Genomic DNA, 24,377 nt, shown 5'->3' with positions numbered 1-24,377 from the left:
TGGCGCCTCCCGCGCTTTTCTTTCTTCCCCACCGAGTTAAGATGGCGCCTCCCGCGCTTTCCCGCCGCTGCCGCTGCTGCCAACGCTGTTCTCCGCGGTTCCCGTTGCGACCTGCAGCTTCTCGCGGTATTTCTATTTTTTTTTAATATATATCTCTTCAATAGTTTCTCCGTTACTTGGAGAACTGTTCCCGTCGTGGAGCGGGCCCTCTGGGACTTTCCCCTCGCTCTGCTCGGTCCGTACGCCGACCTGCTTTGCAGCGCCGGCCGTGCCCAGAGTGCTCCACCCTCTCTCTCTCTTTGCTTCTGCTTCCCGACTCGCTGCCCGGCCCCGTTGCAGAGCCACCCGATCGAGCTCTAGCCCGCCGCAGCCCAGGAAGGATCAGTGCACTACCTGCCACCAGCCCATTTAGCTGGGGAAACCAAAGTTTTTTTTTCTTGCTTCTGGCTTCGACCTTCGTCTGAGGAATCGATCCCCTTGAGGTGCTGCCGAATTGCAGGTAAGTTCGTTTCTAACTCGTCACCACTGTTAGATCCGTGTGTTAATGGAGACACGGAATGCAGGAGTTGATTTAACAAGTGTTTACTGAACAAAGTCTGGAGGTGAACTAACTACACAAGACGCTATACAGGCTTATATACCCGAGTGGTCACTACTGGTACTACAGTATACAGGGGCTTCAAAAACATAGTTCCTCTTAAAGGTACATACACTACACCTCCGACAGTGCAGCACTCCCTCAGTAATGACCCTCCAACAGTGCAGCTCTCTTCTCAGTACTGCCCCTCCGACAGTGCAGCACTCCCTCAGTACTGCCCCTCCGACACTGCAGCACTCCCTCAGTACCGCCCCTCTGACAGTGCAGCGCTCCCTCAGTACTGACCCTCCAACAGAGCAGCGCATCCTCAGTACTGCCCCTTCAACCGTGCAGCTCTCAGTGCTGCCCCTCCGACAGTGCAACGCTCCTTCAGTACTGCTCCTCCGACAGTGCAGCGCTCCCTCTGTGCCGCCCTCAGTCAGTGCAACGCTCCCTCAGTACTGCCCCTCCGAAAATGGAGCGCTCCCCAAGTACTGCCCCTCCGACAGTGCAGCGCTCCCTCAGTACTGAGCCTCTGACAGTACGGTTATCCCTCAGTACTGCCCCCTCCGACAGTGCAGCGCCCCCTCAGTTATTCCCCTCCAACAGTGCAGCCCTCCCTCAGTACTGCCCCTCCAACAGTTAGGCGCTCCCTCAGTACCGCCCCTCCGACAGTGCAGCGCTCCCTCAGTACTGCCCCTCCGACAGTGCGTCACTCCCTCAGTACTGCCCCTCCAACAGTGCAGCCCTCCCTCAGTGCTGCCCCTCCTACAGTTCGGCACTCCCTCAATACCGCCCCTCCGACAGTGCGGTGCTCCCTCAGTACTGCCCCTCCGACAGTGCGTCACTCCGTCAATACTGACCCTCCGACAGTGCGACGCTCCCTCAGTACTGCCCCTCTGACAGTGCAGCCCTCCCTCAGTACTGCCCCTCCGACAGTGCCGCGCTCCCTCAGTACTGCCCCTCCAACAGTGCAGCGCTCCCTCAGTACTGCCCTTGTGACAGCGCGGCGCACCCTCAGTACTGCCCCTCTGACAGTGCAGCCCTCCCTCAGTACTGCCCCTCCGACAGTGCAGCCCTCCCTCAGTACTGCCCCTCCGACAGTGCAGCGCTCCCTCAGTACTGACCCTCCGACAGTGCCGCGCTCCCTCAGTACTGCCCCTCCGACAGTGCCGCGCTCCCTCAGTACTGCCCCTCCGACAGTGCTGCGCTCCCTCAGTACTGCCCCTCCGACAGTGCTGCGCTCCCTCAGTACTGCCCCTCCGACAGTGCTGCGCTCCCTCAGTACTGCCCCTCCGACAGTGCTGCACTCCCTCAGTACTGCCCCTCCGACAGTGCTGCGCTCCCTCAGTACTGCTCCTCCGACAGTGCCGCGCTCCCTCAGTACTGCACCGGGAGTGTCGGCCTGGATTATTGGGGCTCGAGTCTCTGGAGTGGGCCGCGAACTCACGACCTTCTGACTCAGAGGCGAGAGAGAGAGTGAGCCCCACTGGGCCATGGCTGACCTTTTCGAAACGGCCAGTTGTGTGGAGGGACTCGCAGTTTGGTGAAGAGTCGGCCGGCCTGGCGAGGTTAGTGTTCCCGTATCTCCGCCACCTCCACGGACTGAACCATTTCGATAAGCAGCGGTGGTGAGTGGGGGAGGGGGTTGTGGGACGTTCGTGCTGTGCGGCATGGAAGGATCCCACAATCCATCCAGTGAGGATATTGGGCAGCAGTGGGACAACATGCAACCGGCAGACGGGAGTGTCTCCCCCTCACTAGCTGTCAAACTGGCCTTCGCGTGATGGAGCGACGATCTCAGGGAGCGCTGGACCCGAGCCGGGGGCGCCCCGACTCCCAGGCGGGAGTGGTTACCCCTGAGCCCAAGGCTGAGGATTGTGGGACGGGTGTTGGTTTCAAGCTGAGGGACGTACCTGGTGGCATTGACGCTGATCTCGGCGCTCTGTTTCCATTCCACGTCCTCCGCCACATCAAAGGTCGTGCTGAAGTTCACCTGGGCCGAGGGAGCGGAGAGGGGAGGAGAGAGGGGAGGAGAGGGGGAGGAGAGAGGGGAGGAGAGATGAGAGGGGAGAGGGGAGGAGAGAGGGGAGGAGAGGGGGAGGAGAGAGAGGGGAGGAGAGAGGGGAGGAGAGAGGGAGGGGAGAGGGGAGGGGAGAAGGGAGAGGGGAGGGGGAGAGGGGAGGGGGAGAGGGGAGGAGAGAGGGGAGGAGAGATGAGAGGGGAGGGGAGAGGAGAGAGGGGTGTAGGGGGGGAGGAGAGAGAGGGGAGGGGAGAGGGGAGGGGAGGGGGGAGGAGAGAGGGGAGGGAAGAGGGGAGGAGAGGGGGAGGAGAGAGGGGTGGAGAGAGAGGGGAGGAGAGAGGGGAGGGGGAGGAGAGAGGGGAGGGGAGAGGGGTGGAGGGGGGAGGAGAGAGAGGGGAGGAGAGAGGGGAGGAGAGAGGGGTGGAGAGAGAGGGGAGGAGAGAGGGGAGGGGAGGGGGAGGAGAGAGGGGAGGGGAGAGGGGTGGAGGGGGGAGGAGAGAGAGGGGAGGAGAGAGGGGAGGGGAGGGGGAGCAGGGAGGGGAGGAGAGAAGGGAGGGGGAGAGGGGAGGGGGAGAGGAGAGGGGGAGAGGGGAGGAGAGAGGGGAGGAGAGAGGGGTGGAGAGGGGGAGGAGAGAGAGGGGAGGAGAGGGGAGAGGGGAGGGGAGAAGGGAGGGGAGAAGGGAGGGGGAGAGGGGAGGAGAGGGGTGAGGAGGGAGGGGGAGGGGGAGGAGAGAGGGGTGGAGAGACGGGAGGGGAGAGGGGAGGGGGAGAGGGGAGGAGAGAGGGGAGGGGAGGGGGAGGAGAGAGGGGAGGGGAGAGGGGTGGAGAGGGGGAGGAGAGAGAGGGGAGGAGAGAGGGGAGGGGAGGGGGGAGGAGAGAGGGGAGGGGAGAGGGGAGGGGAGAAGGGAGGGGGAGAGGGGAGGAGAGAGGGGTGGAGAGGGGGAGGAGAGAGAGGGGAGGAGAGAGGGGAGGGGAGGGGGGAGGAGAGAGGGGAGGGGAGAGGGGAGGGGAGAAGGGAGGGGGAGAGGGGAGAAGGGAGGGGGAGAGGGGAGGAGAGGGGTGAGGAGGGAGGGGGAGGGGGAGGAGAGAGGGGTGGAGAGACGGGAGGGGAGAGGGGAGGGGGAGAGGGGAGGAGGGAGGGGAGGAGGGAGGGGAGGAGGGAGGGGAGGGGAGGAGAGAGGGGTGGAGAGAGGGGAGGATAGAGGGGAGGAGGGAGGGGAGGAGAGAGGGGAGGAGGGAGGGGAGGGGAGGGAGGGGGAGAGGGGAGCAGAGAGGGGAGGAGAGAGGCGAGGAGAGAGGGGAGGGGAGGAGAGTGGGGAGGAGAGCGGGGAGGGGAGAGGGGAGGGGAGAGGGGAGGAGGTAGGGGAGGAGAGAGGTGAGGAGAGAGGGGAGGGGAGGAGAGAGTGGGGGAGATAGGGGAGGGGAGAGGGGAGGGGAGGAGAGAGGTGAGGAGAGAGGGGAGAGGGGAGTAGATAGGGGAGGGGAGAGGGGAGGGGAGGAGAGAGGGATGGAGAGAGGGCAGGGGGAGAGGGGAGGGGGAGAGGGGAGGGGAGAGGGGAGGAGGTAGGGGAGGAGAGGGGCGAGGAGAGAGTGGAGGGGAGGAGAGATAGGAGGGGGAGAGGGGAGGAGGTAGGGGAGGAGAGAGTGGAGGAGAGAGGGGAGGGGAGAGGGGAGGGGAGGGGAGAGGGGAGGAGAGAGTGGAGGAGGGAGGGGAGGAGAGAGGCGAGGAGAGAGGGGAGGGGAGGAGAGAGGGGAGGAGAGATAGGAGGGGGAGAGGGGAGGAGGTAGGGGAGGAGGGAGGGGAGGATGGAGGGGAGGAGGGAGGGGAGGAGAGGGGGGAGGGGAGAAGCGAGGGGAGAGGAGAGGGGAGGGGGGAGGGGAGGAGAGAAGGAAGGAGAGGGGAGGAGAGAGGGGAGGGGAGAGAGGTGAGGGGGAGAGGTGAGCAGAGAGGGGAGGGGAGAGGGGAGGAGAAAGGGGAGAGGGGAAGAGAGGGGAGAGGGGAGGAGAGGGGTGAGTGGGGGAGAGGGGAGGGGAGGAGAGGGGGCAGAAAGAGGGGTGGGGAGAGGGGAGGAGAGAGGGGAGGGGAGGGGGGGAGAGGGCAGGAGAGAGGGGAGGGGAGAGGAGAGGAGAGAGTGGAGTAGCGGAGAGGGGAGGGGACAGGGGAGAGAGGGGAGGACAGGGGAGGAGGGAGGGGAGGGGAGAGGGGAGGGGGAGAGGGGAGGAGAGAGGGGAGGGGAGGGGGAGAGAGAGGGGAGGGGAGAGGGGTGGAGAGGGGGAGGAGAGAGGGGAGGAGAGAGGGGAGGGGAGGGGGGAGGAGAGAGGGGAGGGGAGAGGGGAGGGGAGAAGGGAGGGGGAGAGGGGAGGAGAGAGGGGTGGAGAGGGGGAGGAGAGAGAGGGGAGGAGAGAGGGGAGGGGAGGGGGGAGGAGAGAGGGGAGGGGAGAGGGGAGGGGAGAAGGGAGGGGGAGAGGGGAGAAGGGAGGGGGAGAGGGGAGGAGAGGGGTGAGGGGGGAGGGGGAGGAGAGAGGGGTGGAGAGACGGGAGGGGAGAGGGGAGGGGGAGAGGGGAGGAGGGAGGGGAGGGGAGGAGAGAGGGGTGGAGAGAGGGGAGGATAGAGGGGAGGAGGGAGGGGAGGAGAGAGGGGAGGAGGGAGGGGAGGGGAGATGGGAGGGGGAGGGGGAGAGGGGAGCAGAGAGGGGAGGAGAGAGGCGAGGAGAGAGGGGAGGGGAGGAGAGTGGGGAGGAGAGCGGGGAGGGGAGAGGGGAGGGGAGAGGGGAGGAGGTAGGGGAGGAGAGAGGTGAGGAGAGAGGGGAGGGGAGGAGAGAGTGGGGGAGATAGGGGAGGGGAGAGGGGAGGGGAGGAGAGAGGTGAGGAGAGAGGGGAGAGGGGAGTAGATAGGGGAGGGGAGAGGGGAGGGAGGAGAGAGGGATGGAGAGAGGGCAGGGGGAGAGGGGAGGGTGAGAGGGGAGGGGAGAGGGGAGGAGGTAGGGGAGGAGAGGGGCGAGGAGAGAGTGGAGGGGAGGAGAGATAGGAGGGGGAGAGGGGAGGAGGTAGGGGAGGAGAGAGTGGAGGAGAGAGGGGAGGGGAGAGGGGAGGGGAGAGGGGAGAGGGGAGGGGAGAGGGGAGGAGAGAGTGGAGGAGGGAGGGGAGGAGAGAGGCGAGGAGAGAGGGGAGGGGAGGAGAGAGGGGAGGAGAGATAGGAGGGGGAGAGGGGAGGAGGGAGGGGAGGATGGAGGGGAGGAGGGAGGGGAGGAGAGGGGGGAGGGGAGAAGCGAGGGGAGAGGAGAGGGGAGGGGGGAGGGGAGGAGAGAAGGAAGGAGAGGGGAGGAGAGGGGAGGGGAGAGAGGTGAGGGGGAGAGGTGAGCAGAGAGGGGAGGGGAGAGGGGAGGAGAAAGGGGAGAGGGGAAGAGAGGGGAGAGGGGAGGAGAGGGGTGAGTGGGGGAGAGGGGAGGGGAGGAGAGGGGGCAGAAAGAGGGGTGGGGAGAGGGGAGGAGAGAGGGGAGGGGAGGGGGGGAGAGGGCAGGAGAGAGGGGAGGGGAGAGGAGAGGAGAGAGTGGAGTAGCGGAGAGGGGAGGGGACAGGGGAGAGAGGGGAGGACAGGGGAGGAGGGAGGGGAGGAGAGAGGGGAGGAGAGATGGGAGGAGGGAGGGGAGGAGGGAGGGGAGGAGAGAGGGGCAGGAGAGGGGGAGGGGACAAGGCGAGGGGAGAGGAGAGGGGAGGAGGGAGGGGAGGAGAGAAGGAAGGAGAGGGGAGGAGAGAGGGGAGGGGACAGGGGAGGTGAGGTGGGAGGAGAGAGGGAGGGGAGAGGGGAGGGGAGAGGGGAGGGGAGAGAGGGGAGGAGAGAGGGGAGGGGGAGAGGTGAGGAGAGAGGGGAGGGGGTGAGGTGAGGAGAGAGGGGAGGGGGTGAGGGGAGAGGGAGAGGTGAGGAGAGAGGGGAGAGGTGAGGAGAGAGGGGAGAGGGGAAGAGAGGGGAGAGGGAAGGGGAGAGGGGAGGAGAGGGGAGAGGGGCGTGTGGGGGAAAGGGGAGGAGAGGAGAGGAGGTGGAAAGAGGGGAGGGGAGAGAGGAGGGGAGAGGGGAGGGGTGGGAGGGAGTGGGAGAGGGGAGGGGAGGGGGGAGTGGGAGAGGGAAGGGGAGAGGGGAGGAGAGAGGGGCGGGGAGGGGAGAGGAAGGAGAGAGGGGAGGGGAGAGGGAGGAGAGACTTGAGGGGAGGTGAGTGGGAGTGGAGGGCAGAGGGCAGGAGAGAGCGGAGCAGAGAGGGGAGGGGAGAGGAGAGGAGAGAGTGGAGTAGCGGAGAGGGGAGGGGACAGGGGAGGCGAGAGGAGAGAGGGGAGGAGAGGGGAGGAGGGAGCGGGGGAGAGGGGAGGAGGGAGAGGAGGAGAGCAGGGAGGAGAGAGGGGAGAGGAGAGGGGAGAGGGAAGAGGGGAGGGGAGAGGACAGGGGAGGGTTGCGGGGAGGAGAGAATGGGGAGGGGTGTTGTGTGGAGGGGGGATGGGGAGTGGGGAGGGGGAGAGGGGAGGAGAGGGGGCGGGTCGGAGAGCGGAGTATGGGGGGAGGGGAAGGTGTGGGAGTTGTGTGGAGGGGGGTTGGGGAGGGGTGTAGAGGGGGAAATGAGACAATGATCCGTTAGATAATCCGTCAATCTCTGGGGAGGTGGGGAGAGTCAGAGAGGGGCATGGGCCGTGGAGCGTTTCCAGTCAGACCCCCAGCGCAGTGACCTCCGCCACGTGACTGACCGGTGTCGGGTGACTCAGGCTCGGGAACAGACAGTGACCTCGAGTCACAAGACCCTCGTGTGTTGGCGAATTCACAACCGGGGAGTGGGACCAATTGGATGGCTTGCCCCGAGAGCTGGCACAGGCCCGATGGGCCAAATGGCCTCCTCCTGTGCTGTGACTGCCCCCCCCCCCCCATCCGCTCCCCCACACCTCCGCCCGCTGATTCCTGAGGTCGCCCAGCACTCACTTTGCCCCTGGTCCTGAAGATGGGATGGTTGATACGACAGGAGACTTTTCCCAGGCTGGCAAACTTGGAGTTCATCGAGTCGTCGCATTCGATGTGGGACCTGCGGCTGGCCTGGCAGTAGGGAGAATCAGTGAGGTGGTTAATAATCCCGGTCGTTCCCTTCCCCCGCCCGTCCCTGGAGAAAGACCCACCGCCGGATCAAAGGTCGAAGTGGGCAGACCGAGAATTGTTCTGGTTATTCCAACCGTTAGGAATATGTCCCGGGAATCCCGGAATTGAGCCTGTAGGCCCAGACTGGGAGTGAGCAGCAATGGGAACGGTGACAGAGTGGTTATGTTACGGGACTAGCAATCCAGAGGCCTGGATTAACGATCCGGTAGTCGTGAGTTCAAAATTCCACCATGGCAGCTCTCCGCTCACTCCCTGCCTGGATGAGTGCAGCTCCAACAACACTCGAGAAGCTCAACACCATCCAGGACACAGCAGCCCGCTTGATTGGCAGCCCATCCACCACCTTAAACATTCACTCCCTCCACCACCGGCGTACCGTGGCTGCAGTGTGTACCATCTACAAGATGCACTGCAGCAGCTCGCCAAGGCTTCTTCGGCAGCACCTCCCAAACCCGCGACCTCTTCCACCTAGAAGGACAAGGGCAGCAGGCGCATGGGAACACCACCACCTCTAAGTTCCCCTCCGAGTCACACACTGTTGCGTCCGTGTATAATAAGACACAGACTGCGTAGAACGGTACAACAGGTGTTTACTCAACGTGGCTCACACTGCAACTGAACTGTACAGATTACTACTCAGTGTTATATACAGGTGTGGTCACTGCTGGTACTGCAGTATACATGAGCTGCAAAAGATAGTTCTCCCCCTTAAAGGTATATACATTACAATTCCTCCCCTTTTAGATTAACAGTACTATAACACTCATTTAACAATTAAATATCAAACTAATTACAATTAACACTTTTAACATGCAGCATTAGCTGAAAATAGTCTATTTATATATTCAGTCTTTGGGGAGGCCTCCTGATCCTTTCTGGATAGCGCCTTTCTCGAGTGTCTTGCTCTTGGTGCGGAGGCGATTCTGGCCCCCTGTCGTTGGTTGGTTCATCAGCTTCCGATGTTACTGTTTCTGGGGTAGATGCGACCTGTACGTCGGGTTCATCACCAGGTACGCGAGACCTGGGGTTGACTTGTTCCTGTGACTCTAGGATCTCGTCAGCATGGCGTCTCACGATGCTCTCCCCAACGTCCACTGTGTACATTAGTGGCCCCTGCCGTGTCCATATCGTTCCTGGTTGCCATTTTTCTGTTCGGTAGTCACGGGCCAAGACTGGTTGCCCTACATTGAAGCTCGTTGTTGGCTTCTCATGGATGTGCTGGAATTGCTTACTCGCAACATCTCTTCGTACGTTTGGTCTGAGCAAATCCAGGCGAGATCTTAACCTTCGGTTAAAGAACATCATGGCTGGGGCCTGGTTGCTGGCTGCATGTGTCGCATTCCGGTAGGCGAACAGGAAATTGTCCACCTTGTGCTGCAGCGGAATGTTGTCATAGAGTCATAGAGTTTTACAGCACAGAAAGAGGCCCTTCGGCCCATCGTGTCTGCGCCGCCCATCCATCCCTGTCCAGTCTAATCCCATTTTCCAGCATTTGGTCCATAGCCTTGTATGCAATGGCATTTCAAGTGCTCATCCAAATGCTTCTTGAATGTTGTGAGGGTTCCTGCCTCCACCACCCTTTCAGGCATTGAGTTCCACATTCCAACCACCCTCTGGGTGAAAAAGTTCCTCCTCAAATCCCCTCTAAATCTCCTGCCCCTTACCCTGAATCTATGCCCCCTTGTTATTGACCCCCCCACTAAGGGGAAAAGTTCCTCTTTATCTACCCTATCTATGCCCCTCATTATTTTGTACACCTCAATCAGGTCCCCCCTCAGCCTTCTCTGCTCCAAGGAAAACAACTCCAGCCTGTCCAGCCTCTCTTCATAGCTGAGGCGCTCCATCCCAGGTAACATCCTGGTGCATCTTCTCTGCACCCTCTCCAAAGCAATCACATCCTTCCTATAGTGAGGCGACCAGAACTGCACACAGTACTCCAGCTGTGGCCTCACCAGCGTTTTGTACAGCTCCATCATAACCTCCCTGCTCTTATATTCTATGCCTCGGCTAATGAAGGCAAGTATCCCATATGCCTTTTTAACCACCTTATCTACCTGCTCCGCTGCCTTCAGGGATCTATGTACATGTACACCAAGGTCCCTCTGACCCTCTGTACTTCCTAGGGTCCTACCACTCATTGTGTATTCCCTTGCCTTATTTGTCCGTCCAAAATGCATCACCTCGCACTTTTCAGGGTTAAATTCCATTTGCCACTTTTCCGCCCATCTGACCAACCCGTTTATATCGTCCTGTAGCCGGAGGCTTTCCTCCTCGCAATTTACCACCCCACCAATTTTCGTGTCATCTGCGAACTTACTGATCATACCTTTTACATTTTCATCCAAATCATTTATGTAGATCACAAACAACAAGGGACCCAGCACCGATCCCTGAGGTACCCCACTGGACACAGGCTTCCAGTCACAAAAGCAACCTTCGACCATCACCCTCTGCCTCCTGCCACTCAGCCAGTTTAGGATCCAACGCGCCAAGGCACCCTGGATCCCATGGGCTCTTACCTTCTTGACCAGTGTCCTATGCGGGACTTTGTCATTGTACATAGCCTTTATTGCCTTCTTAAAGGTTTGTACAAACCTCACAGCCAATCCATTTGTGGCTGGATGATACGGGGCGGATGTGTAATGCCTTACCTCATTCTTTTTCAAGAACCTCCGGAACTCTTTGGACACAAACTGTGGTCCGTTGTCGGAGCAAATCTGTTCTGGCAAGCCATTCCTGGCAAAAATGGTCCGTAGGACTGCAATGGTTTTCTCCGTGGTGGTGGAGGACATTTTGATCACCTCAGGCCATTTCGAGTGCGCATCCACAGCTATTAAAAACATCGAGTCCATGAATGGAACAGCAAAATCAATATGCACCCATTGCCATGGAGATGAGGTGGAGATGCCGGAGTTGGACTGGGGTGGACAAATGTAAAAAGTCACACAACACCAGGTTATAGTCCAACAGCTTTATTTGAAATCACAAGCTTTCGGAGCGCTGCTCCTTCTTCAGGTGAAGTGGAGAAATGCATAAAGGCACAGCTTATATAGTCAGAGAATCGTGTCAGATGTTTACAGGTAACCTTTCCAACTGCCATTAATCACTACCGCAAGCCCACGGACAACCTCACGATGCTTCACTTCTCCAGCTTCCACCCTAACCACGTTAAAGAAGCCATCCCCTATGGACAAGCCCTGCGAATACACAGGATCTGCTCAGACGAGGATGAACGTGATGGACACCTACAGACACTGAAAGATGCCCTTGTAAGAACGGGATATGACGCTCAACTCGTCGATCGACAGTTCCGACGGGCCACAGTGAAAAATCGCATAGACCTCCTCAGAAGACAAACACGGGACACAACCAACAGAGTACCCTTCGTCGTCCAGTACTTCCCCGGAGCGGAGAAACTACGCCATGTTCTTCGCAGCCTTCGACATGTCATCGATGACGACGAACACCTCGCTAAGGCCATCCCCACGCCTCCACTACTCGCTTTCAAACAGCCGCCTAACCTCAAACAGACCATCGTTCGCAGCAAATTACCCAGCTTTCAGGAGAACAGCGACCACGACACCACACAACCCTGCCACAGCAACCTCTGCAAGACATGCCAGATCATCAACACAGATACCATCATCACACGTGAGGACACCACCCACCAGGTACATGGTACATACTCATGTGACTCGGCCAATGTTGTCTACCTCATACGTTGCAGGAAAGGATGCCCCGGAGCATGGTACATCGGCGAGACCATGCAGACACTGCGACAACGGATGAACGGACACCGCGCAACAATCACCAGGCAGGAGTGTTCCCTCCCAGTCGGGGAACACTTCAGCAGTCAAGGACATTCAGCCTCCGATCTTCGGGTAAGCATTCTCCAAGGCGGCCTTCGAAAACACACGACAACGCAAAATCGTCGAGCAGAAACTGATAGCCAAGTTCCGCACCCATGAGGACGGCCTCAACAGAGATCTTGGGTTCATGTCACGCTACATGTAACCCCACCTGATGCAGGGTCATCCAGACTCGAGTCGACATTGGCTTGTTCTCTCTACATGGATGCGGCCGGACCTGCTGTGATTTCCAGCCAAAAAAAAAAAAAGTTTTTTGTCTGTTTTTTTGTTTTTCATACAGACCCCAGCATCTGCAATATTTGACCCCTTGTGACCCCACCTCATTGTTCTTTGATGTAATGTTTCCCTGACTGACCTGTTTGGACACCATTCACACCTTTGACTGCTGTGATTATCTCTCTGCCGAGGTGTGATTAATGGCAGTTGGAAAGGTTACCTGTAAACATCTGACATGATTCTCTGACTATATAAGCTGTGCCTTTATGCATTTCTCCGCTTCACCTGAAGAAGGAGCAGCGCTCCGAAAGCTTGTGATTTCAAATAAAGCTGTTGGACTATAACCTGGTGTTGTGTGACTTTTTACATGGAGATGAGGGCCACTCCCATGGGTGTAGAGGGGCCTGTGGTGGTGCATTTTGGACTTTCTGGCATCCTGAGCAGCTCTTGGTCAGGTCCTCGATTTGTTTATCGATTCCCGGCCACCACACATAAGCCCTGGCTAGGCTTTTCATTTTTACCCCTCCCAGATGACCCTCATGAAGCTCATTGAGCACTCTATCCCTTAACTTGGGTGGAATTACCACTCGGGATCCACACATCAAGGTCCCCCGGCATACTGACAGCTGTTCTCTCCTTGTCGAGAATGCTGGCAACAGTGAGTCGCCATGTGCTGGCCATCCCTTCACCGTCGAATCATATACCCGAGACAGTGTCGGGTCATTTCGGGTTTCCTTTTCGATACAAGCGTTAGTTACCGGTAGGTATTCAACTATAGTCGAATGGAATATTTTGACAGGATCCACTGCTGGTGCTTCCTCCGCAGTAGACACTGGCAGGCGTGATAGCCCATCAGCATTTCCATGCTGTTTCGTGCCCTTATATTCAATCTCATAGTGGTGCGCCCCTAGAAAAAGTGACCATCTTTGTAGTCGTTGCGCAGTCATCACCGGAATGCCCTTCTTCGGGTTAAAAATGGAGACAAGAGGCTGGTGATCAGTCAGCAAGGTGAATTTCTGCCCGTGCAGATAGTGATTGAACTTTTTCACTCCCCACACTAGGCTGAGGGCCTCCCTGTCAATCTGGGCGTAGTTACGCTCGGCTGAGGTTAGTGATCGTGACGCGAAAGCTATTGGCCTCTCTGAGCCGTCCGAGAATTTGTGCGACAGCACCGCTCCAATGCCGTAGGGTGACGCATCACATGCCAACCGAATTGGTAATGCTGGGTTGTAATGGGCCAATACCTCTTTCGATGTGATTAGTATTTTGCTCTTCTGGAAAGCTCGTCTACATTCGTCACTCCACTTCCATGGCACCCCAGTTTGCAGTAGGGTGTTCAGTGGGTGTAGTATTGTAGACAAATTTGGCAAGAACTTATGGTAGTAGTTTGCCAGCCCGAGCAACGACTTCAGTTGTGACACATTTTCCGGTGCTGGAGCCTTGACTACTGCCTCAATCTTCTCTGGGGACTTATGTAACCCCTCTTTATCGATAACGTGGCCACAATACACGATCTGTTTTCTAAAAAACTCGTCTTTGGGGCGGTTAGCTCGGAGCCCATATTCCTGCAATCTCGTGAGCACCTGCTCCAGGTTGGCAAGGTGATCATTGTCATTTTTGCCCGTGACCAGGATATCGTCCAAATAACACTGGGTCCCTGGGATCCCTTGCAGGACTTGTTCCATTGCCCTCTGCCAAATAGCCGGAGCTGATGCGGTTGTATTGGTAGAGACCTTCATGGGTGTTGATTGTGAGGTATTTTTTTGATGCTTCTTCTACCTCCATTTGCAGATACGCCTGGGCCAGATCAATCTTAGTGAAGCGTTTCCCTCCAGATAGCGAGGTGAAAATATCTTCAATCCGCGGAAGTGGATATTGTACGGTGTGAAGGATCGGGTTCACTGCTACCTTAAAGTCCCCACAGATGCGAACCTTCCTTGGTTCCCCAGGCGTGCTGCTCAATGACTTTTTCATCACAGGGACGATGGGTGCAGCCCACTCGCTCCAGTCTACCTTGGACAGTACACCTGAATGTTCCAGACTCTCCAGCTCTGCTTCGACGGCTGGGCAGATCGCATAAGGTACCGGTCTGGCCTTAAAAATTTTTGGGCTTGCGTCTTCTTCAATTTTAATCGTCGCTGTCATGCCTTTTAGTGTTCCGAGTCCTTGCTGGAACACTTCTTTCGCGTCAGTTAGGATCTTTGACAGTCGCCCAGGTGTGACGTCGTCATCCTTTTTGTCAGCCACAGTCAGTGCCTGTATGGAATGCCAATCCAGTTGTATTTTCCGGATCCATTCACGTCCCAGTAATGGTGGTCCTCCATCTTGCAATATATACAGGTCTAGTTTTGGTGTTTCCTTACCGTTATATATAACGGTCACCCTTATTTTTCCTTTGGGGTAGACTTTTTGCCCCGTGTACGTCTTCAAAATAATTTTTGTGTCTCTCAAGTGTATGTGTTAGAATAGCCGCTCGTAGTCCCGTCAGTTTATGACTGTTAGGGCTGATCCTGTGTCCAATTCCATCTTTACCTGGACTCCTGCTAACTTGAGAGTGACCCAAATGGTTCGGTGATCCTCCATTGTGATCACATTATGTAGTTTCAGACAACTCAGTTCCCTGCTTTCGGAGTCGTTATCACTCTTTTGTTCGTCTGAACTATTCTCCGTCATCTTATGTACCTTCTTGTACTTTCCTTCGACTTCATTGTCAAATGCGGTGATATTGCCACTCTTCGGCATTTTGGGTGTGGTTTAAAATGGCATCTCCTGCGCTTTCCTTCCTCCCCCGCTGCTGCCAGCGCCGCTCCCGGCGGTTCTCGTGGCAATGGCGGCGCCCTGTAGGTTTAGCGCGCTTCTCCTGCGCTGCTGCCAACGCCGCTCTCGGCGGTCCTCGTGGCAATGGCGGCGTCTCGCGTGTTTCTCCCTCTCTCTGACTCTGCTCGGCCCTTGAACACCGGCTGCGCCCTGTGCGCTCTGCCCTCTCTCTCTCTCCCCCGTCGACGCTGCTCGGCCCTTTGCTGTGCCGCTCGGTCGGGCTCTAGCCCGCCGCTGTCCGGGAAGGGTCTGCGCACTACCTGTTACCAGCCCGTTTCGCTGGACCACCTGTGGTAAACCACTGTTTGTATTCCACTGTGTACATGCCTGGACATGCCTCGGCTGACTCCTCCCACAAGTCCTAGTATAAAGGTGACTGCTCCCCAGCCCTTTGTATTCTGGACCAGTCGACCACTCGAGGCAGACCTTCATTCTTTTGTTAATAAAAGCCTTTAGTTACTCTCTTAACTCTCAGTCTTTTATGAGTAATTGATAGCGCATCAATTTTATTAACAAAATTTTTATAATGGAGAAGATCCTCACACCAGCATGCCTGGACTTAGATCATCGGGAGGCGGACTCATCCACCAAGTTTACTCACTGGCTTAAGTGTTTCGAAAAATTCCTGACCGCCTCCGCAGCAATCAAATCGGACGAGGACAAACTGGATGTCCTGACCTCCAAAGTGAACCACCGAGTGTACTCGGTCATCCAAGACGCGACCTCATACACAGACGCTATCAAGCTCCTCAAGGACCAGTACACGCGCCCAGTGAACGAAGTGTATGCCAGGCACCTGCTGGGGAGTCGTAAACAACAACCTGGGGAATCGACCGTGGAATACCTTCAGGCACTGTCTGTGCTTGGCCGGGCCTGTGGTTGTAAGGATGTAAAGGCCGCCGTGTACACAGAGGAACTTATCCGGGACGCTTTTGTAGCGGGCCACAGATCCAATTACACCCGACAGCGACTGTTGGAGCAGAGTGACCTCGACCTCAACAAGGCCTCTGAACTCGCACTATCATTGGATGCAGCCTACCGGGGCATGGATGCCTACTCCTCTGAACCGTGGACGCCGCGGGGAATGGCAGCCTGGGACATGGTAGGGCCGCCTCATAGTGCCATGCCACCCCAGCAACGGCCCAACTACCGCAGCAGTGTCCCAAGGCCAGACAGCAGTGCCCCAAGGCCAGAAATGCTACTTCTGTGGCCAGGCAAAACACCCCAGAGCGCGCTGCCCGGCGAAAAACGCGATCTGCTCGGGCTGCGGGAAGAAGGGACACTACGCTAGCGTCTGCAGGGCCAAAGCCACCCCGAACCCCAGCAGCACCGCGTGTGGGCCATGCGGGCCGCCATCTTGGGCCTCCCCGGCCATGTGCGAACCACTGGTACAGCAGCCATTTTGGACGCCTCCAGCTACATGGGGATCATGGACGCCGCCATCTTGGACGACAGCCGGAACGCAGCAGGCCCCCAACACCGCCTCATCTGATACCCGCAGCGACACACCGACCCCTACGCTGGCATCCGTTACACTGGACCAAGCGAGACCGCACCAGCTGGCCAGTTCCACAATGGACATTAAGGTAAATGGTCACGATACAATCTGCCTTTTCGACTCTGGGAGCACGGAGAGCTTCATCCACCCCGACACGGTGCGGCGTTGCTCTCTCCCAGTCCTGCCTGCGCACCAGCGGATTTCTATGGCCTCCGAGTCCCAGTCGGCGGACATCGGCGGCTACTGCGTGGTGACACTCATAGTAGACGGGACTGTGTACGATCATTTTAAACTTCTGGTCCTGCCCGACCTCTGCGCTGCCGTCCTGCTGGGGTTAGATTTTCAGTGCCACCTTAAAAGTGTTACGATGGCGTACGGTGGACCCCTACCCCCACTCACAGTCCGCAGCCAGCAGCTTCCAAATTGCCCGCCGCGCACCAGGTGCAACCTCTCCACACTCAGAGTCACCCCCACCCCACTGTTTGCTAACCTCACCCCCGACTGTAAGCCCGTCGCCACAAAGAGCAGGCGATACAGTGCCGGGGACAGGGTTTTCATTAAAACCGAAGTGGAGCGGCTCCTGAAGGAAGGGATTATTGAGGGCAGCACCAGCCCCTGGCGAGCCCAGGTTGTGGTCGATAAGACCGGCGAGAAGCAGCGCCTGGTCATCGACTACAGCCAGACAATAAATCGCTACACCCTGCTGGACGCCTACCCACTCCCCCGCATAGCTGATATGGTCAACCAGATCACGCAGTACCGCGTCTTCTCGACCATTGACCTGAAATCAGCGTACCACCAGCTCCCTATCCGCCCTGAGGACCGCCAGTATACTGCCTTTGAGGCAAACGGCCGCCTCTATCACTTCCTTCGGGTTCCCTTTGGCGTCACCAACGGGGTCTCCGTCTTCCAAAGGGAGATGGACCGGATGGTAGATCAAAATGCGTTGCAGGCCACTTTCCCATATCTGGACAATGTGACCATCTGCGGCCATGACTTGCAGGACCATGACGCAAACCTCCAAAAATTCCTCCGCACCGCCCAACTCCTGAACCTGACATATAACAAGGAGAAGTGCATATTCCGCACAAACCGCCTCGCCATCCTTGGCTGTGTTGTGGAACACGGAGTCATCGGCCCCGACCCCGACCGGATGCGTCCCCTTATGGAACTCCCACTGCCCCACTGCCTCAAGGCCCTGAAGAGGTGCCTAGGGTTTTTCTCCTATTACGCCCAGTGGGTCCCCTACTATACGGACAAGGCCCGTCCGCTGATCAAGTCCACCTCTTTTCCCTTGACGGCAGAGGCCCGCTTAGCCTTCCACCGTATCAAGGAGGACATTGCCAAAGCCACCATGCACGCAGTGGACGAATCCATCCCCTTCCAGGTGGAAAGCGACGCGTCCGACTTTGCCCTGGCCGCTACCCTCAATCAGGCGGGGAGACCCGTGGCCTTTTCACGAACCCTCCAAGGCCCGGAGACCAGACACTCCGCTGTTGAGAAGGAGGCCCAGGCGATTGTGGAGGCTGTGCGTCATTGGAGGCACTACCTGGCCGGAAAACGATTTACCCTGCTCACTGACCAGCGTTCAGTTGCTTTCATGTTTAACAACAAGCAGAGGGGCAAAATCAAAAATGACAAGATCTTGAGGTGGAGAATTGAACTTTCCACCTACGATTACGAGATCTTGTACCGGCCCGGGAAGCTCAATGAACCCCCGGATGCGCTATCGCGTGGCACCTGCGCCAGCGCGCAGATTGATAGACTGCGGGCCCTCCACAATGACCTCTGCCACCCGGGGGTCACCAGGTTCTTCCACTTCATCAAGGCCCGCAACCTGCCTTACTCTATTGAGGAGGTCAGGACCATGACCAGGAACTGCCAAGTCTGCGCTGAGTGCAAACCGCACTTTTATAGACCAGACAGGGCCCACCTGATAAAAGCCACTCGCCCCTTCGAGCGCCTGAGCGTTGATTTTAAAGGGCCTCTCCCCTCCTCCGACCGCAATGTGTACTTCCTCAATATTATTGATGAGTACTCCCATTTCCCGTTCGCCATCCCCTGCCCGGACATGACCAGTGCCACGGTCATTAAATGTCTGAACGACCTCTTCACCCTGTTCGGTTTCCCCAGCTATATCCATAGCGACCGGGGCTCATCGTTTATGAGCGACGAACTCCGTCAGTACCTGCTAACTAGGGGTATTGCCACAAGCAAGACCACCAGTTACAACCCCCGGGGGAACAGACAGGTGGAAAGAGAAAATGCGACAGTTTGGAAGGCCGCCCTGCTAGCCTTAAAGTCTAGGGGCCTTCCAACCTCCCGCTGGCAGGATGTGCTCCCCGATGCGCTCCACTCTATTCGTCACTGCTCTGCACTGCCACTAACGCCACCCCTCATGAGAAAATGTTTGTCTTCCCAAGGAAGTCCACATCGGGGACATCGCTACCGCCATGGCTGACGTCCCCAGGGCCGGTCCTACTGAGAAGACACGTGAGGACCCATAAAACGGACCCCCTGGTCAAGAGGGTCGACCTCCTCCATGCCAACCCCCAGTATGCTTACATTGCATACCCGGACGGGCGGGAGGACACAGTCTCCATAAGAGACCTTGCACCCTCGGGGGCCGCAGTAACCCACTACTTACTACCACCCCCCCTCACGATCCAATATCCAGCCCCAGTAGACGGCAGGCCTGGGCCCCGCGACCCGCTCGACATCTACGAGGACGACACGCCGGTGCCACAGCCTACGCAGGACTCGACGCCGGAAGCTCCACTACCCCTGCCGTCGCCACGCCGATCACAGCGGCAGACAAGACCTCCGGAGAGACTCCAATACACTAACTTTTAATACACTTCACCCCGCCGGACTCAATTTTAAACAAGGGGTGAATGTGGTAAACCACTGTTTGTATTCCACTGTGTACATGCCTGGACATGCCTCGGCTGACTCCTCCCACAAGTCCTAGTATAAAGGTGACTGCTCCCCAGCCCTTTGTATTCTGGACCGGTCGACCACTCGAGGCAGACCTTCATTCTTTTGTTAATAAAAGCCTTTAGTTACTCTCTTAACTCTCAGTCTTTTAAGAGTAATTGATAACGCATCACCACCTCGACTGGAAAGCCAAGCCTGGCTCTCAACAGCCTCCCCCGCAATTCTCGAGTCTCTGCTGGATGACTGGGCGGTTGCCCGTGGTCGACGCCCGAGTCTCTGGCCTTGATCTCCAATCCACTGATCTCCAGGAACGAATCCCCGGGAGGTGATGCAGAGTTGCAGGTAGGTTCGAACCTGCCTCGTCGCCAATGTTACGTCCGTGTATAATAAGACACAGACTGCGGAGAACGGTACAACAGGTGTTTACTCAACGTGGCTCACACCGCAACTGAACTGTACAGATTAATGCTCAGTGTTATATACAGGTGTGGTCACTGCCGGTACTGCAGTATACATGAGCTGTAAAACATAGTTCTCCCCCTTAAAGGTATATACATTACACACACCATCCTGACTTGGAAATATATCGGCCGTTCCTTCATCATTGCTGGGTCAAAATCCTGGAACTCCCTCCCTAACAGCACTGTGGGAGTACCTTCACCACACGGACTGCAGTGGTTCAAGAAGGCGGCTCACCACCACCTTCTCAAGGGCAGCTAGGGATGGGCAATAAATGCCGGCCTTGCCAGCGACACCCACATAGAATCATAGAATGGTTACAGCACAGAATGAGGCTATTCGGCCCGTCGAGCCCGTGCCGGCTCTCTGCAAGAGCACTTCAGCTAGTCCCACTCCCCCGCCCTTTCCCCATAGCCCTGCAAATTTCTTTCCTTCAGATACTTAGCCAATTTTTTTTTGAAAGCCACGATTGAATCTGCCTCCACCACCCTTTCAGGCAGTGCATTCCAGGTCCTAACCACTCGCTGCGTGAAAATGTTTTCCCTCCTGTCGCCTTTGGTTCTTCTGCCAATCACCTTAAATCTGTGTCCTCTGGTTCTCGACCCTTTCGCCAATGGGACCAGTTTCTCTTTATTTACTCTGTCCAGACCCCTCATGATTTTGAACACCTCTATCAAATCTCCTCTCAACCTTCTCTGCTCCAAGGAGAAAAACCCCAGCTTCTCCAGTCTATCCACGTAGCTGAAGTCCCTCATCCCTGGAATCATTCTGGTAATCTTTTCTGCCCCCTCTCTAAGGCCTTCACATCCTTCTTAAAGTGCGGTGCCCAGAATTGGACACAATACTCCAGTTGAGGCCACTCTTTTATAAAGGTTTATCATAACTTCCTTGCTTTTGTACTCTGCCACTATTCATGAAGCCCAGGATCCTGTATGCTTTTTTAACCACTTTCTCAACCTAAGAACATAAGAACATAAGAAATAGGAGCAGGAGTAGGCCATACGACCCCTCGGGCCTGCTCCGTCATTCAATAGGATCATGGCTGATCTGAATCTAGACTCACGTCCACTTCCCTGCCCTCTCCCCGTAACCCCTAATTCCCTTATCTGCTGGGAAAATGTCTATCTCCATTTTAAATTGATTTAATGTTGCAGCTTCCACAGCTCCCTGGGGTAGCAAATTCCATAGATTTACTACCCTCTGAGTGAAGAAGTTTCTCCTCATCTCAGTTTTGAAAGGGCTGCCCCTTATTCTAAGATTATGCCCCCTAGTTCTAGTCGCACCCATCAGTGGAAACATCCTCACCGCATCCACCCGATCAAGTCCCCTCACAATCTTATATGTTTCGATAAGATCGCCTCCCATTCTTCTGAACTCCAATGAGTAGAGTCCCAACCTACTCAACCTTTCCTCATACATCAACCCCCTCATCTCTGGAATCAACCGAGTGAACCTTCTCTGAACCGCCTCGAGAGCAAGTATATCTTTTCTTAAATATGGAAGCCAAAACTGCACGCAGTATTCCAGGTGTGGCCTCACCAATACCCTGTGTAACTGCAGCAAGACTTCCCTGTTTTTATACTCCATCCCCCTTGCAATAAATGCCAAGATTCCATTGGCCTTCCTGATCACCTGCTGCACCTGCATACTAACTTTTTGTGTTTCATGCACCAGGACCCCCAGATCCCTTTGTACTGGAGCACTTTGCAGTTTCTCTCCATTTAGATAATAACTTGCTCTTTGATTTTTTCTGCCAAAGTGCATAACCTCACACTTTCCAACATTATATTGCATCTGCCAAATCTCTGCCCACTCACTTAGCCTGTCTATGTCCTTTTGCAGGATTTTTATGTCCTCCTCACTCACTGCTTTCCCTCCCATCTTTGTATCGTCGGCAAACTTGGATATGTTGCACTCGGTCCCTTCCTCCAAATCGTTAATATAGATTGTAAAGAGTTGGGGTCCCAGCACTGACCCCTGCGGAACACCACTAGTTACTGATTGCCAGCCCGAGAACGAACCATTTATCCCAACTCTTTGTTTTCTGTTAGATAGCCAATCTTCCAGCCATGCCAGTATATTACCCCCAATCCCGTGATTTTTTATCTTGATCAGTAATCTTTTGTGTGGAACCTTGTCAAATGCCTTTTGGAAGTCCAAATACACTACATAAGAACATAAGAACACATCCACTGGTTCCCCTTTATCCACCCTGTATGTTACATCCTCAAAGAATTCGAGCAAATTAGTCAAACATGACTTCCCCTTCGTAAAACCATGCTGACCCTGTCCTATTAAATTATGTTTATCCAAATGCTCTGTTACTGTTTCCTTAATAATGGACTCCAACATTTTGCCAACCACAGATGTTAGGCTAACTGGTCTATAGTTTCCAGCTTTTTGTCTACTTCCCTTCTTAAATAAGGGTGTTACATTAGCAGTTTTCCAATCTGCTGGGACCTTTCCTGAGTCCAGGGAGTTCTGGAAAATGATCATCAATGCATCCACAATCCCTACTGCCACTTCTCTCAAGACCCTAGGATGTAGGCCATCAGGTCCGGGGGATTTATCTGCCTTAAGTCCCATTATTTTACTGAGTACCATCTCCTTAGTGATTTTAATCGTGTTTAGCTCCTCCCCCCCCATTGCCCCCTGTTTGTCCAGTGTTGGGATATTTTTAGTGTCCTCTACTGTAAAGACTGATACAAAATATTTGTTCAGCGTCTTTGCCATCTCCATGTTCCCCACCACTAGTTTCCCAGTTCCATCCTCTAAGGGACCAACGTTCACTTTAGCCACCCTTTTTCATTTTATATAGCTGTAGAAACTCTTGCTATCTGTTTTTATATTTTTTGCTAGTTTACTTTCATAATCTGTCTTCCCTTTCTTAATTAATCTTTTAGTTATTGTTTGCTGGCTTTTAAATGCTTCCCAATCTTCTACCCTCCCACTAGATTTGGCTAATTTATATGCCCTTGTTTTCAGTCGAATACTATCCTTTATTACTTTACTAAGCCACGGATGGCTGTCTTTTCTTTTACTCCCCTTTTTCCTCAGTGGAATATATTTATCTTGAAAGATGTGAAATATCTCCTTGAATGTAGACCACTGCTCTTGTACCGTCTTACACTTTAATCTGTTTTCCCAGTCCACTTTAGTCAATTCTACTCTCATACCTTCATAGTCTCCTTTATTTAAGCTTAGTATGCTGGTTTGAGATCCAACTCTCTCACCCTCAAACTGAATTTGGAATTCAACCATATTATGGTCACTCATTCCAAGGGGATCCTTTACTAGGGCATTTTTTATTAATCCTGTCTCATTACACAGGACCAGATCTAAGATTGCCTGCCCCCTGGTTGGTTCAGTTATATACTGCTCAAGGAACCCGTCCCTAATACACTCTATGAACTCTTCCTCAATGCTGCCATGCCCAATTTGATTAGTCCAGTCAATATGAAAGTTAAAATCCCCCATGATTATAGCTGTTCCCTTATTACAAGCCCCAACTATTTTCTGATTTATACTCCGACCAACAGAGTTGCAACTGTTAGGAGGCCTATAGACTACGCCCACTAGTGACTTTTTCCCCTTATTATTCCTTATCTCCACCCAAACTGTTTCACTATCCTGATCCTTTGACCCAATATCATTTCTGACTATTGCAGTGATTCCATCCTTGATTAACATAGAAACCCCACCTCCCTTTCCTTCCTGTCTGTCCTTCCTAATTGTCAAATACCCTTGTATGTTTAGTTCCCAATCATGATTATCTTGCAGCCATGTTTCCGTAATGGCCACCAGATCATACCCATGTGTAGTTATTTGCACCGTCAACTCGTCAATTTTGTTACAAATGCTGCGTGCATTCAGATAAAGAACTTTCAAATATGTTTTCTGACAATTTATTCCTGCTTTTACCCCTTTTACTACTTTACCTTTATCATTATACATTCTGTCCCTTCCTGACACGCTCTGGTTTTTAATTCCCCCACTGCTACCTTGCTCTATTGCCTTCTCCGCTGTCATTTTTATTTTTCGCTCTCTTAAAACCTCCCCCCCACTAATTAGTTTAAAGCCCTCTCTACAGCCCTAGTTATTCGATTCGCCAGGATTCTAGTCCCAGCACTGGCCAAGTGAAATCCGTCCCAACGGAACATCTCTCTCCTGTCCCAGTACTGATGCAAGTGTCCCAGGAAGCAAAACTCATTTCTCCCACACCAGTCTTTGAGCCACGCATTTAACTCTCTAATTTTATTTACCCCAGCCAAATATGCACGTGGCTCAGGTAGTAATCCGATTATTACCCTTGTGGTTCTGCTTTTTAATTTGGCCCCTAGCTGCTCAAACTCCCTCAGCAGAACCTCCTTCCTTGTTCTATCTATGTTGTTGGTGCCAACATGGACCACGACAACTGGATCCTCCCCCTCCCACTCCAAGTTTCTCTCCAGTCCAGAGGAGATGTCCTTAACCCTGGCACCGGGCAGGCAACACAGCCTTCAGGACTCTCGCTCTCGGCTGCAAAGAACTCTATCCCCCTAACGATAGTATCCCCTACCACTACAACATTTCTTTTAACTCCCCCCACTTGAATGGCCCCCCGCTCCGCGGTGCTGTGGCCAGGTTGCTCATCCTCCCCGCAGTCCCTGTTCCCATCCTCACAGGGAGTAAGAGCCTCAAACCTGTTGGACAAGAGCAAGGGCTGCGGCTCCTCCTACACTACCTCCTGGATCCCTGTACCTGCCTCACTTCTAGTCACACCATCCTGACCCTGGCCACGGACTACATCTGAATTAATTAATCTAATTGGTGTGACTACCTCCTGATACACAGAGTCCAGGTAACTCTC

General features: G+C 55.2%; 1 protein-coding gene across 1 annotated transcript in view; it reads right to left on the bottom strand.

The window, feature by feature from the left end:
• LOC147095443 (integrin alpha-M-like) overlaps positions 1 to 24,377 on the bottom strand; it is a 76,888-nt gene that overhangs the window by 31,939 nt on the left and 20,572 nt on the right. The window contains exons 6-7 of the mRNA XM_085974591.1: positions 7,562 to 7,672; positions 2,494 to 2,573 (exon numbers count right to left, since the gene is read on the bottom strand). Of these exons, the coding sequence (XP_085830717.1) occupies positions 2,494 to 2,573; positions 7,562 to 7,672 (191 nt within the window). The remainder of the gene's footprint in view (positions 1 to 2,493; positions 2,574 to 7,561; positions 7,673 to 24,377) is intronic.

Source organism: Somniosus microcephalus, unplaced genomic scaffold, assembly GCF_052327205.1.
Source record: "Somniosus microcephalus isolate GS21.2 unplaced genomic scaffold, FLI_Smic_1.0 unresolved_chr1, whole genome shotgun sequence".
Lineage (NCBI taxonomy): Eukaryota > Metazoa > Chordata > Chondrichthyes > Squaliformes > Somniosidae > Somniosus > Somniosus microcephalus.
The sequence above is the reverse complement of the archived record's forward strand: the minus strand, read 5'-3'. Positions and strand labels throughout refer to the sequence as shown.